The sequence below is a fragment of the Molothrus aeneus genome, chromosome 2 (genome assembly GCF_037042795.1).
Source record: "Molothrus aeneus isolate 106 chromosome 2, BPBGC_Maene_1.0, whole genome shotgun sequence".
NCBI classification, from domain to species: Eukaryota; Metazoa; Chordata; class Aves; order Passeriformes; family Icteridae; genus Molothrus; species Molothrus aeneus.
The window spans coordinates 67,916,811-67,929,325 of record NC_089647.1 but is presented as its reverse complement, the minus strand read 5'-3'; the positions used below and the strand labels follow the sequence as shown (position 1 = coordinate 67,929,325).

At 36.3% G+C, this 12,515-nt stretch overlaps 1 protein-coding gene across 1 annotated transcript in view; it reads left to right on the top strand.

Annotated features, from left to right (window-relative positions):
- MYCBP2 (MYC binding protein 2) overlaps positions 1-12,515 on the top strand; it is a 175,113-nt gene that overhangs the window by 160,262 nt on the left and 2,336 nt on the right. The window contains exons 72-81 of the mRNA XM_066545089.1: positions 142-425; positions 559-655; positions 2,489-2,608; positions 4,204-4,305; positions 5,982-6,110; positions 8,586-8,718; positions 8,942-9,045; positions 10,189-10,377; positions 10,926-11,033; positions 12,033-12,242. Coding sequence (XP_066401186.1) covers positions 142-425; positions 559-655; positions 2,489-2,608; positions 4,204-4,305; positions 5,982-6,110; positions 8,586-8,718; positions 8,942-9,045; positions 10,189-10,377; positions 10,926-11,033; positions 12,033-12,242 — 1,476 coding nt within the window. The remainder of the gene's footprint in view (positions 1-141; positions 426-558; positions 656-2,488; positions 2,609-4,203; positions 4,306-5,981; positions 6,111-8,585; positions 8,719-8,941; positions 9,046-10,188; positions 10,378-10,925; positions 11,034-12,032; positions 12,243-12,515) is intronic.

Below are 12,515 nucleotides of genomic sequence, written 5' to 3'. Positions count from 1 at the left end.
TCTTACAGGAGTAATTAAGTACAGCAATTAGATTGAGTCCTTCTAACTGAAATAAATTTGGAAGAAGGACTTCATGTGATTTTGCTTGAAAGCTCCAGCTGTCTTGGTAAGAACTGTGGTGTTCTGGTTTTTTTCCTCCAGGTAACATCATTACTGAGGCGTGTTTTGCCCGAGGTAACCCCCAGTCGCCTGGCAAGTATTATAGGGGTGAAGTCTCTTCCACCAGCAGATATAAGTGATATAATTCACTCAACAGAAAAAGGAGATTGGAACAAACTAGGTATCTTGGACATGTTTTTGGGATGCATTGCCAAAGCTCTCACTGTACAGCTAAAAGCCAAAGGAACTACTATCACAGGGACAGCTGGCACTACTGCAGGAAAAGGAGTTACTACAGTCACACTTCCAATGATCTTCAATTCCAGGTTTGTTTCAAAATATGTAACAAACTACTACAACCTCCTGTATGTTGAGTATGTACACTATTTCTTTGTGCTGGATTTTGACAAATACTAACTATTTGAGTTTATTTCATCTATTACCATTTATCCTTTGCAGCTATATTCGGCGAGGTGAAAGTCATTGGTGGATGAAGGGGTCAACGCCTACCCAGATTTCAGAAATCATCATTAAGCTCATTAAAGACATGGCAGCAGTGAGTTTCTATTCTTTAAATGTGGATGGTATTCAAATATTTCTGATCATGAAAAATACATTTCTTTTATAAATTCTGTTACAGTTAGTATCAGATTGAGCTGTTAAATGTTAATTGGTCTCAAGAAAAAAGACCCATACAGTTTTCTGGATAGAGTCTAGGGTTAAAAGCAGTAGCAACTGAGTTCTGCTTCTGATAAACAAAAATCTAGTTTTGAAACAAGTTTTTTAAAAAGTTGCTCATAGTAGAAATTTAAGAGATAAACAGTAATTGCAGGTCATTTTCTAATATTATTAACTTTAAAGTTTAATTTTTAAATCTTGAGCACTCAGAACTTCAAGTCAAAAGTAAAACTTATCTGTGAAGTAAAATTAACAGCATTGTTTTCATGTAACTGTGTGTAGACTTACTGTACAGATTTTATTGGTTGAGATTGACTTTTTTTAGTCACTGAAATCTACACTTATAGTTACTTACTACTTTATTTATCTGGGTTTAAATTTTCCATAGTTCTGCTTCAGACAATTTTTTGGCAGAAAAATTGAAGAAAAGTGAATCAGCTATTTCCCAGAAATAATATTGGCAAAAGAAAAAAAAGGTTCTGTATATGTTTCTGGGAAAGGAATTTAGTTAGGAGGTTGGGTTTTTTTTCCTTAATTCTGCACCTATTTCAGTGAGATGGTCTAAATGACCCAGATTTTCCTCTGTGAATACCCTTTGAAAGGTTTTCAGTATCTTTGAATGAAAGACCTATTTTCTAAACCATTCACTGTGCTTGGATTAAGGAGGTTCCTTCTCAAGGTTGCTGAAGCTGGATGGGAGTTCTCCCTGTTGATACTGACTACAAGATTTTAGAATCTCATAATCGAGAAGAGTTGCAATTAAAGTCTGTGTTGGAAAAGTTTTTTTTTGAAGCTTTTTAGAGCTGCTAATTATCAGCAGGGTGGCATCAGTGTAACTATCCTCTTCATGAGAGTTACAAATGTGATTCCTTTCACATAACATTTTCACCATTTGGAATGTGTAGGTACCTGTGTCTGAGTTAGTCACTTTAGCTTCCTTTTTTAGAGTCCAGTGAATCTCAGTTATGTGTCACCTTCAGCATGAAGTTTAGGACTTTAGAGATGACAATAAGAATTGAAGGATGCAGCAGCCTCTGAATCAGAAACTTGAGAATATGAGTCAGTGCCACAGGCTCAGAATGTTAAAGATTGGAAAGTATGCTGTGGTTCTGATGTTTGTTGTGTACTCCTATTTATTTCTTTCTAATACAGGAACTGTGGAGTCTATTCAGGAGGCTGAGCTAGGCATGTGAAGCTAATTTTTCTAGGAACCCACTGTGATCTGTGTGCTGGTTACAGTCACTTATCTGACTGTGCTCCAGCTCTGCATCTTTATTTCTCCAGAAGGGGTGGAGAATGCTTTAGGAGAAGGACTCCCCGTTGTTCAAATCATATGCCCTCTACCTATTCCAAGTTAATTATTCCAGTAGTTGCTCAGAGACAGCCTCAGTCACCTCAGTATTTGAGGGCTAATTTTTACCAGATGTGTCTGATTGGAAAATCAAGGCCAGGTTAGATGGGGCTTTGAAGAACCTGGTCTTGTGGAAAGTGACCCTACCCATGGCAAAAGGTTGGAACTAGAGGATCCTGAAGATCCCTTCCAAGATAAATAATTCTGTGAAAACACCTAATTTATCAATCATCCCAAATTTCCTCTTTTTCTGTTCTAACTTGAGATACTAACCTAATGTGTTGTAGCAGTTCTAATTACAATTTTATTTGCTCTTAAGGTTAATAAAAGCTGTAATAAATTGAGTTTCATCTTGAACAGGGTCATCTGTCAGAAGCTTGGTCACGTGTGACAAAGAATGCTATTGCTGAAACCATCATAGCTCTGACCAAAATGGAAGAAGAGTACAGATCACCTGTGAGGTGCATTGCAACAACCAGAGTAAGAACTTCATCAAACTTACCATTAGTTCATTGTAAATGTGCAGTAGGAGCCCATTCAAGAACCTTCTTATATGTCAGAAATACACAACCCAAAACTGAATTAGAATTAAATGTGCATCTAGGGAATCTCAGAAATAATGAAGAATAAGTGTGATGTCTGTATATATTTGGGGGTTTACTCTTTAAATAATTCTACTTGAAGTTTGTCACACTTGCTTTACACTAAATGTGAGATCATCTGTGTGGAAAATTGCGCAATATGTATGTAGCTGTGTTCTTTCAGCTCTCCAAGCAGTTATTATAAGTTGTTTGACTTCTAGGTAATCAGCTGCCACATCTTAAGGCTATTATGAAAACACTCTAACAGATGTTCTCCAGGACAATTAAGCTAAGCTTCAGTTGTGTTTGTCTCAAAAAATGTTTGCTGAGTCCTTTATTACTGACATGGTGTAACCTGGCGGTTTTCGTTTCTTGGCATTTACTTTGTCTGTGAATCTTTTATAGAAACTAAGGACTATTTTAACCTTAACAGATTGCTTGAAATACCATGAAAAGCGTGTTTGTAAATTATGACATTTCTGCTGTCATAGGGAGCACAGATTTTAGTTTCTCAAGCTTAATAGTTACATGTAAAAGTAAAAAAAAAAAGTTTGCAGTGGTTTCAAACATTTGACACTCATATTGTTTTCCATCTTAAAAGGCTGTAGCAGTTGATCTTTTCATCATTTTTGTTACTCATATAGTCTCTTCTTTCTGGAGGTCACAGTCTTGGACTACCACTGGCTTCTGCTGTTGTCATATTAGTTTAATCAGGTCTTAGAGGAGCCCTGAATGTCAGCCCAGCTGCTCCTGTGACTGAGTGTAGTTCTGTCATGGAGATGGGCAGTTTTGGGGGAGAGTCCAGTAAAGTTTCTCAACAAAAACAATTCTATTCAAATCAAAGATTTGATTAAAGATTGTTCCAAAAAGCAGCTGTCAAGTGCCTTTCAGTTTTGTTTGCAGTGACAAATTACCCTCATGTAGCTCATCTGTTCAGGATTTCCCTCTAGTCAGTGGAGAAGAAGAGAGAAAAGCTTCCTTTGACTAATTAGCTGAGAACCCTTTTCTAGGTAATGCCAATTGCCCTATGCAGTGAGGAGGGAATAGGGAAATCAGTCTCACTGTGCTCAAGTTTTTGGGTGGTTGTTTTTTGGGATTGATTTTACTTTTATTAGTCTGTGTCCTTGAATTTCTTCTTCCCCAAAGCCTGCAATGTTTGGGTCAATGTGCAAGTCTGTATTTGTCATATTTCTTCATAATGTGCTTTGGTTGATCTTTCTTTGCTTTTTTCTTTCTTGTGTGCTGACTACTGTATTTATAATCATAAAGTGACATACCTGAAAGGAACAAGGTAGTTCCCAAAAGTTAAGTCAGCAACACAATAAAACTTATTTATTTGGGAAAATCAACTTGCATTGTATGAGCAGGCTTCAGATAACAGTAATAGAGTTTGCAAGTAACGGTGACATTCTTATCTGACAAAGTTTATCTCTTCAGTATTTGGTTTGATTTTAATATGTCTAAGACATTTAATTCTACTTTGCCTTTCAATAGCTGTGGCTGGCCTTAGCATCCCTCTGTGTACTTGATCAGGATCATGTTGATAGACTATCCTCAGGAAGATGGATGGGAAAGGACGGGCAACAGAAACAGATGGTGAGACTGAAAATCATACAGTTTTGTGTTTATTTTGATATATTCACTCATCAAATAATTTAATGATAGAGAATGGTAAAATTGGCCTTTCTTCCTTCCATCCCAGTGAAGATTGTATATATGTTTGAAGTATTTGTGTTCTAGATAAGTATTGCTCAGAAAACAGAAATTCCAATTTAAAACAGTAATGTTGCAATTCTGCCAGTATTCAGGATGAAACAAGGCCTTCCTAACACCTGTGGCATGAGTTTTTTAGTAGATTGACTCTGTTTGTACAGCACCCTCTGTCAGAGCTCTTTCTTTGTCTTAATCCTTGTCACAAAATAAAATCGATTCTTCTGTGTTACTCAGTAACTACTTCTCTGTAATTTAGCTTCCTCTTCCCCATCTCACTAGAGAATGATTACCCCAGGGAGAAACTCCTTCTAACTGAATTTAGTAAAACTACCATTGACTCAGAGGATTTATAAATTTGATATGGAATATGATTCTCTCAATACTTTTCAGTTAACAAAATGCCTATACTTTTCCATATGACAAAAAGCTTGTGATTTTTTAATACCATATTAAAAAGAGCACAGTAATGAAGCTGGTCTCTCTAAATCTTGGTTAAGTGGATCCCTGTGGTAAGCAAGGGAAGGGTGTGCAATAGCAACCAAGCATAGTTAGAGCAAAGAAGCATCCAAAGCAGTTTAGTGTAGGTAGAAACAGAATGCAGGAGGCATAGAGCTGCAGTAGCAGCAAGGAATAAAACTCTGCTGAGACAGAAGCAAACACAAAGGTTTCTGAGGTGATTAAGAAAGTCAAAGGTCTTGGAGATGTCAGCGGAGCAGCCAAGACATTGTTAAGCAGTTATTCAAGCTGCTGAACCCAAGCATGAAATTCCCCAGTCCTGTTCCACATCAGGATATTCAAATGTTGAGGTGAACTGTGTGTCTCCCTACCAGAACTGCTGTGAGAGAACTCTGTTCTAAGTTGCATGAGAGTATCATGGAAACCATGTGTTACAATGGACCATGTATGACAATGGAAACTTGTTCTCAGAGATGTGCATAGTCAAAATCAGTTGTTGAAGTCTATTTGCAGGGATATTTTGAATTGCAAGGAAAACCCTGCTCAATTAAAAAAAAAATTGTCAGTAGAGCAACTTAATTTTATGATGGATTTTGAAGTTTGTTCCTTCAACCATACTGTCTTTGAGGTATGGATGACCTACAGCTTTGTTTAGATGTTTGAAAAGAGTAAACATACCATATTAAAGTAATGAAGGGTAAATACCATGCCTGTTGACTGACCTGAGTACTCATATCTCTGAACTTTTCTGTTAACATGCCCATAACCCCTTGTTACCACATAAACCTCTTCTCAGACTAGTTTAAACTGATGTCTCAATGTTATTATTGAAAAACACGTTTTTGGTACATCACACAAAAGAAGAGATGAAGAGTATGAGGAAAAACTGATGTCAGAAATTGAGGGGATTTGTGTCAAGGAATAATTGTTTATATACTGATTATTTTAAAGATAGCATTAATAGTCCAAGCAACCTCTTTTTCCACTTTTATAAATTGGAGGGATGGTGTAGGGTGTGTGACTGAGGGGAGAATAAAAACAAATGCTGAAAGGAAGTGAAGGACTTAATAAAGAGGAATTATTTCTTTTTTTTTTTCTCTCAGCCAATGTGTGATAACCATGATGATGGTGAAACTGCTGCAATCATTTTATGTAATGTCTGTGGGAATTTGTGCACAGACTGTGACCGATTCCTTCATCTCCATCGGAGAACAAAAACTCACCAGAGACAGGTAGAGTATACATGGCTCCCTGTTGTGTGCGTATTTATATAAATAAAATAGAACCAAAAGGTAGTAGCAAATACTGAATCTGAAAAAGGGGTTATATTTTATTTTGGAGATGGGATAGATGTGTTTCCAGTTAATTCTCTTCAGTTGTTTATGGTTACGTTCTCATGTCCTTTTATCTTTCACAAAGATTAGAAAATCTTGCAGCAGCTCCTAATTCTAGTTCTTGTGCTACATCAGCTTTTTCTCTCTTGTTTTTCTCTCCTGGTTAGGAATGCTTTTTTAGGAGAATTTAGAAGCTGCATATACTTTCTTAAGTATATGTTGATTCTTTATTCCTGTTAAATTTTATCTTCTTTACTACTTCTGTCATAGGAGTCAGTGCTTGTCAACCCCTTCATTTCTAATGTATTTGTATTCCTTTTTAATATCCAGGAAGATGATTTGACAGCAAATATTTGTACTGGTTTCCTTATGAGTTTTCTCTTATTTTTCAATATTCCTCTAGCTTTCACTGTGTTTTAAAACACAAATAGGTTTTAAAACAGAAATATGTTGCCTTATCCATAAGCTTGAAAATTTCCTGACTTCTTTTGAGTTTTTTTTAGAATTGAAACTTTAACTAGATATGAGTTTTTATAACTTGCTGTGTACTCTGCTAATTATTATTATTCTGTGGTATTCTTTTATCCTTTGGATTTTTTTCTTTTTGTCATTGAAATTGATGTTGAAGATGCCTTTACTTCTAGAATTCTTGAACATTTCCTCTTTCCTGCCTCTATTCCTCATTTATGGTTTGTTGTGATCCTTTACTTTCCCTTTTCCCTCTGACTACTTATATTTGTACAAGTATTAAAATAATAAATGTCAGTAATAAAGTTACTTCAGTGAAACTCAGTCCTCTTCTCCCTCTCCTACAATGCCTCTATATTCACTTTTAAAGAAGATGATCATGTCTCCTTAAAGTACATTGTTTTCTGTTACTGAGCAGCCTTGGAGTGCATGAACTGAACTGGTTTTGTTTGCTTTTAGGTGAAACTAAAAGCAAATCAAAAGATAGATGCAGAGACACTGCAAATGGTCGTTCAGTGCAAGAGATAAGCTGCTGTAGAGCACACGTGGTGTAGATATCAGACCTTTGGTACTGAGTTTCGCTCTCCAGTGAAACACTCCTCTCTGGTGCCACAGCATTTGCAGTGTAGTCTCAGTCTGGCACTGCCATGGGTGTCTATTATCTTCTAGTTCTCAGCCAGAATCTTTGGGATCCCCTTTGAAATTTGCCTATTTCATCATCCTAATATCATTTTATGTCTACTCTTCTGTCATGGCACAGCACAGTCTAGTCTCATTCATTTTTCTGATTTCTCCTATATAGCCTGTTCAGATTACAGTTGATAAAAAGTAAGTTCTTATCTCATAGAAAACCTCGTATTTTTCCTTTTATCTGTCCAAAATAGCTACTTACCAGATTTTCCTGTTTACTTCTAAAAGCATGTTTAAACTTCTGCTCTTTATTCACCACTTCTACCTTTACATCTCATATGTTAAGCCTCTCAAATTCAGTTTCAATTCTGTCATGTTCCCTCTGTCCTGTTTTCTGTTTGCTTCCTGTTCTTTGTCCAACTTCAGTCATACATACCTCTTTAATGTATTTTCTGTCCCCTCCAGAAAGGACAACCTGTAAGTTACTCAGATGTGCTTATGTGAATACTTTGTGAAGCAGTTAGAGGTTTTTTTCCCTGATTCTAGTAAAAATTGGAGTGAGCTGTATATATCCATACCTGGAAAAATTCTAACTTTCCTTGCATTACAGGTGAAACAAATGCAAACAGAACTTCCTTCAAAGCTTGGGAAAGGAGCAAAAGAAGAGACTGCATGAAATTCCCTAAGGATCTCTTGCAGTTTTTTTTAATTTGCAAAAACTTTATATTTTCCTCATTGTAGCCAAAAGTATCCACTATGTATTTATATGAAAGTCAAAAATACTAATATTACATGTTTCTATAATTGTTACTCTATAGTAGTTGTCATTAAGACCCTAATTCTCAATGTTGCTTTGATAAACTACTAGCATGGTTATATGAAGATATTTCTGATGTTATCTTGTGCTTTTAATATTCTGTGGCCTACTGGATGTGTTGGGTAGGAATTATGAAGTCCAAGATCTGTATTTATTAAATCAGAAAAAAAATGTGCAGCTCTATTCTTAGCATTGCTGCACTGTTGTTTCTGCACCATGTTAGATCAAGAGTTAATTTTATTCATTTTTACTTCTAAAAACATGAATCCTTTATCATGCATATCTGCAAGATGTACAAGTTATGGAATGTATAAAAGAAAAACAACTTGCAGTAGACAGTCTCACAGAATCTATAAAATACCTGGTCTGAATCCAAAGAGAGAGCAACAAAAATTACAGAGATAGGTCTATGCTCTAATTAAACATGCCATTTAGTATCTGTTTGGTTAACTTGACAGGTGTTCAAAGAAGAAGAAGAAGCTATCAAAGTTGATCTCCACGAGGGCTGTGGTAGGACCAAACTTTTCTGGCTGATGGCATTAGCAGATTCTAAAACTATGAAGGCCATGGTGGAGTTTAGAGAACAGACAGGTAAAACACAACTGTTACTACTTGCTCTTTATCCTGATTATTGTGATCCTCACCTGCTCTAGGGCAATGCTTTTAAATAATAATAAAAGTAGAATAGTTTAGCTGCATAAGAATTGCTGGCTTTCTGGTTGTTTTCTGTGAATGCTGCTTTGATGTCTGATAGAGTATCAGTCCCTTGTGTTTCATTGGAACATTTTTGGCCTTGTTCTCTCTTGCACCATAGGCAAACCTACCACCAGCAGTTCTGAAGCATGTCGGTTCTGTGGATGTAGGAGTGGAACAGAATTATCAGCAGTGGGAAGTGTTTGTTCTGATACAGACTGCCAGGTGTGTATTAGCAAGTATCAGTCATCATTAATTACATAAACAGAAGAGAGCATAGAATGAAATGGGTTTCTTATTTTGAATAAACCTTGTTTATCCTTGTGGTCCATTTTAAATCAGATCTGTCATATAAAAAGGTTCTAATATTGAATATTACCATTCAAATACTTCTGAATTTGTAAATGTTTATTTTAATTACTGATTATGAACACTAATAGTCAACTTACATACTGGGTAGTTTCATTATTATCTTCAAAAGTACCTCAAGTTTTCACAACAGCATTGCAATTATAAAGTAAACTACACACTGTCAGTATAAAGTCAAATGTACTGGAAAGCTTGATAAAAAGTTTGCTCAAAAGCCTGTGTATTATGTGAGTTGCCAGGTTTATCATCTGTATCCATGTATCCTGAGTGCTTCTGTGTCCTACACTGGGTGCAATTGGCAGAGGGTCAAATCATAACCAGTTTCTTACTTTGCCTTACCTGTTTACTTACTTTTCTTATCTGTTTCTGTCAAAGTGAAGCAAATTGGTCATCTTTTTTTCTCTGTCAGCCTGTGAAGACATATTACAGTTCATTAATGAACTGTTGAGTAACAGTTCATTACAGTTACTTAAATTCAGTTCAATTTGTTGCTAGCTTCTGGGTAACTTTTACAAGTTTTCTGTTTAGTAGGAATGGGAATTAAGGTGGTTAAAAATCCATTTCCATGTAAAATCACTTTATGCTGATTAATGGTTAGCTTATAGTGTATTCTTAAGAGTGAGTTACTTGAAACTTCTCCAAAATCTGCAGAAATCTTAAAGGCTGTTAATACAGGTCAGCAGTATTTATGCAGGAAGCACTCAATATATAAAAAGCACACAGGATCAAAGAACAGTTCTCTTTCTATTGAAAGTTTTAAATTAGGGTTTCATTTTTAGCCGTTTGCATTCAAAAGCAGCTAGGTAAACAAAGGAAACATTGTTATTTCAAGTACACAACGTTCAGCTTTTCCCAAGTACCTGAGGCAGCAGCCAATATAAACCATGATTCTTCCATCTCAGTTTATTGCATGGACCAGCAGTCCTTCAAAAAGCGACACTGTCAGAACACTCAGTAAAGGGGAAGAGATGATTAACTCTCTACTTGACATTTGTTTAGGAGTACGCCAAGATTGCCTGCAGCAAGACACACGCCTGCGGTCACCCCTGCGGAGGCGTGAAGAACGAAGAGCACTGTTTGCCGTGCCTGCATGGCTGCGATAAAAACGCTACAACTCTGAAACAAGATGCTGATGACATGTGCATGATCTGCTTTACTGAAGCACTTTCAGCAGCACCAGCTATCCAGGTTTTTTGCTTGTTTGTTTTTTCCCCTTCTAAGAGATTACTATTACAATTGTAATGTGTCGTATGAAGGAAGTGAAAATATAAAGTCTTTCAAATTATGCTCTTCAAAATTTGAAAACAGACACCGTAACAATAGTTAAGCTACTTAAAGTTTTATTTTTGTCTGACATTCTATTTCAAGAAAGCAGATTTGCTTTCAGATTTTGCTAGACATAGCAGTTTGCTATGTCTACTTTATTAAAATACATGGTATTTTGTAAAGGAGTAAAACAACTGAGGTAATTAGTTGATATAATTCACATGTATTTCATATATCCGTAGGTGATCTTGGTATGGTTATGATTTTAATGCCCATTTCATGTTCTTTCTTGCTGTTAAGAAGAAAATAGGGGTCTTCTAGGATTTCAGATTAATATTGGAATTGATATATGTTGCCCCTTAAAGGCAAATAACTGGTTCTACTTTAGTTAGGTTAATGTAACTTCAGTATTCACTTTAGTGGTTAATGTAACTTCAATATTCACAATATTCACTTATTCTTTTCTAAAGCTGGACTGCAGCCATGTTTTCCATTTGCAATGCTGTCAACGAGTACTAGAAAACAGGTGGCTTGGTCCAAGGATAACTTTTGGGTTTATGTCCTGCCCAATTTGCAAGGTAAATGAGCTATGTGCCTGCCAAAGTCAAGAAACTTACCTGATACTTTCCTTTTCTCTTTTTTCTTTTTTTCTTTTTTTTTTTTTTTGTTAATACTGTATTGCTTGGTACAGTGTAAATGAGTTATACATGACTTGTTTTCTTAATTCCACTTGTCGCTGCATTGATGCATCTTTTGACTCTCTCCTACTGTTCCCTGAGGTGTCCTCTTAAAAAGAAAGCATAGGTCAGACATTGTCTTAATATTGTTTCATTCTTACCAACATCAGCTTGCAAATTCCCAGTATTGGTGATAATGAGGAGGGGAAGAAGTAATCTTAAAGCACACTGTCTTGAAACAGGAATTCTCCATTTTACTAACCATTTTAAAGCTGCTTTTTGCTTTTCCGTGTGAGGGCAGAGCCAAAGAATACATGTACTTAGTTCAGCTAAGTTGCTAACAATTCTTCTTGTACTCTAAAAAATTGCTGTAACCAAAGCACATGATAGCTGCTGGAAGGAAGAGCACCTTACCCCACCCTAGGAATTTGAAATTTGGGAATAGTCAGCCATTCTGCATGCTATGGTTCTTCTGTCATGTTGTGTTGTGGTAATTAATGGCAGTAGCTTGTGGTCACTAATTGATAAAGAACTGCCGTAGAGGACTGTCAGTCATTATGCTTACTTGCTGAGCAGTAAGCCAAAAAGGACCAAAATTACAGAAAATACACAATGAGAATGTTCCTGTGCTGTGGTGAATATTTCATATACTCTTCACCACCTCCCTGGCTGTTAGTCTCTTGGAAGGGTTGATGTTCCCATGTCACAACAGGCCATAGAAAAAGCATTCATGGATACCATTTTTACAGCAAACAGAGGACATTCTGTATCAGCTGTTTTTTGAAGTAGGCCCATATGTTTTTATGACATCTCTCATGCTATTTGTGCCTATAACACAAATTATCATAGCTGTTGGGATAAAGATGCACGATACTTTAATCAGCTTTGTTTTTATTTCAGAACAAAATCAATCACACAGTATTAAAGGATTTGCTTGATCCAATCAAAGAACTCTATGAAGATGTAAGGAGAAAAGCGCTAATGAGATTGGAGTATGAAGGGCTGCACAAGAGTGAGGCCATCACAACGCCAGGTGTTAGATTTTATAATGACCCAGCTGGCTATGCTATGAACAGATATGCTTATTATGTTTGCTACAAGTGCAAAAAGGTATGGTGGGATTTATTAAATGGATGTTACCATTTCACAAGTAATTTCTTAAAACAGAAACTATGTTTAATACATTGTGTATGGAGCAGAAAGGCAGGAAAAGATGTTGTTTATAGACTCATGATTTAAAAAATCGAGTGTTGGGCTAATGAGATGTACACAGTATCTCAGCTAGTAAAGCTCAAGCATGTATACAGAGCAGCTCAGAAACCAAAAGCACCTTGAGTCAATGGCCACTTACAAGAAGGTGCGGTACCTACTTCCTCCAGTACC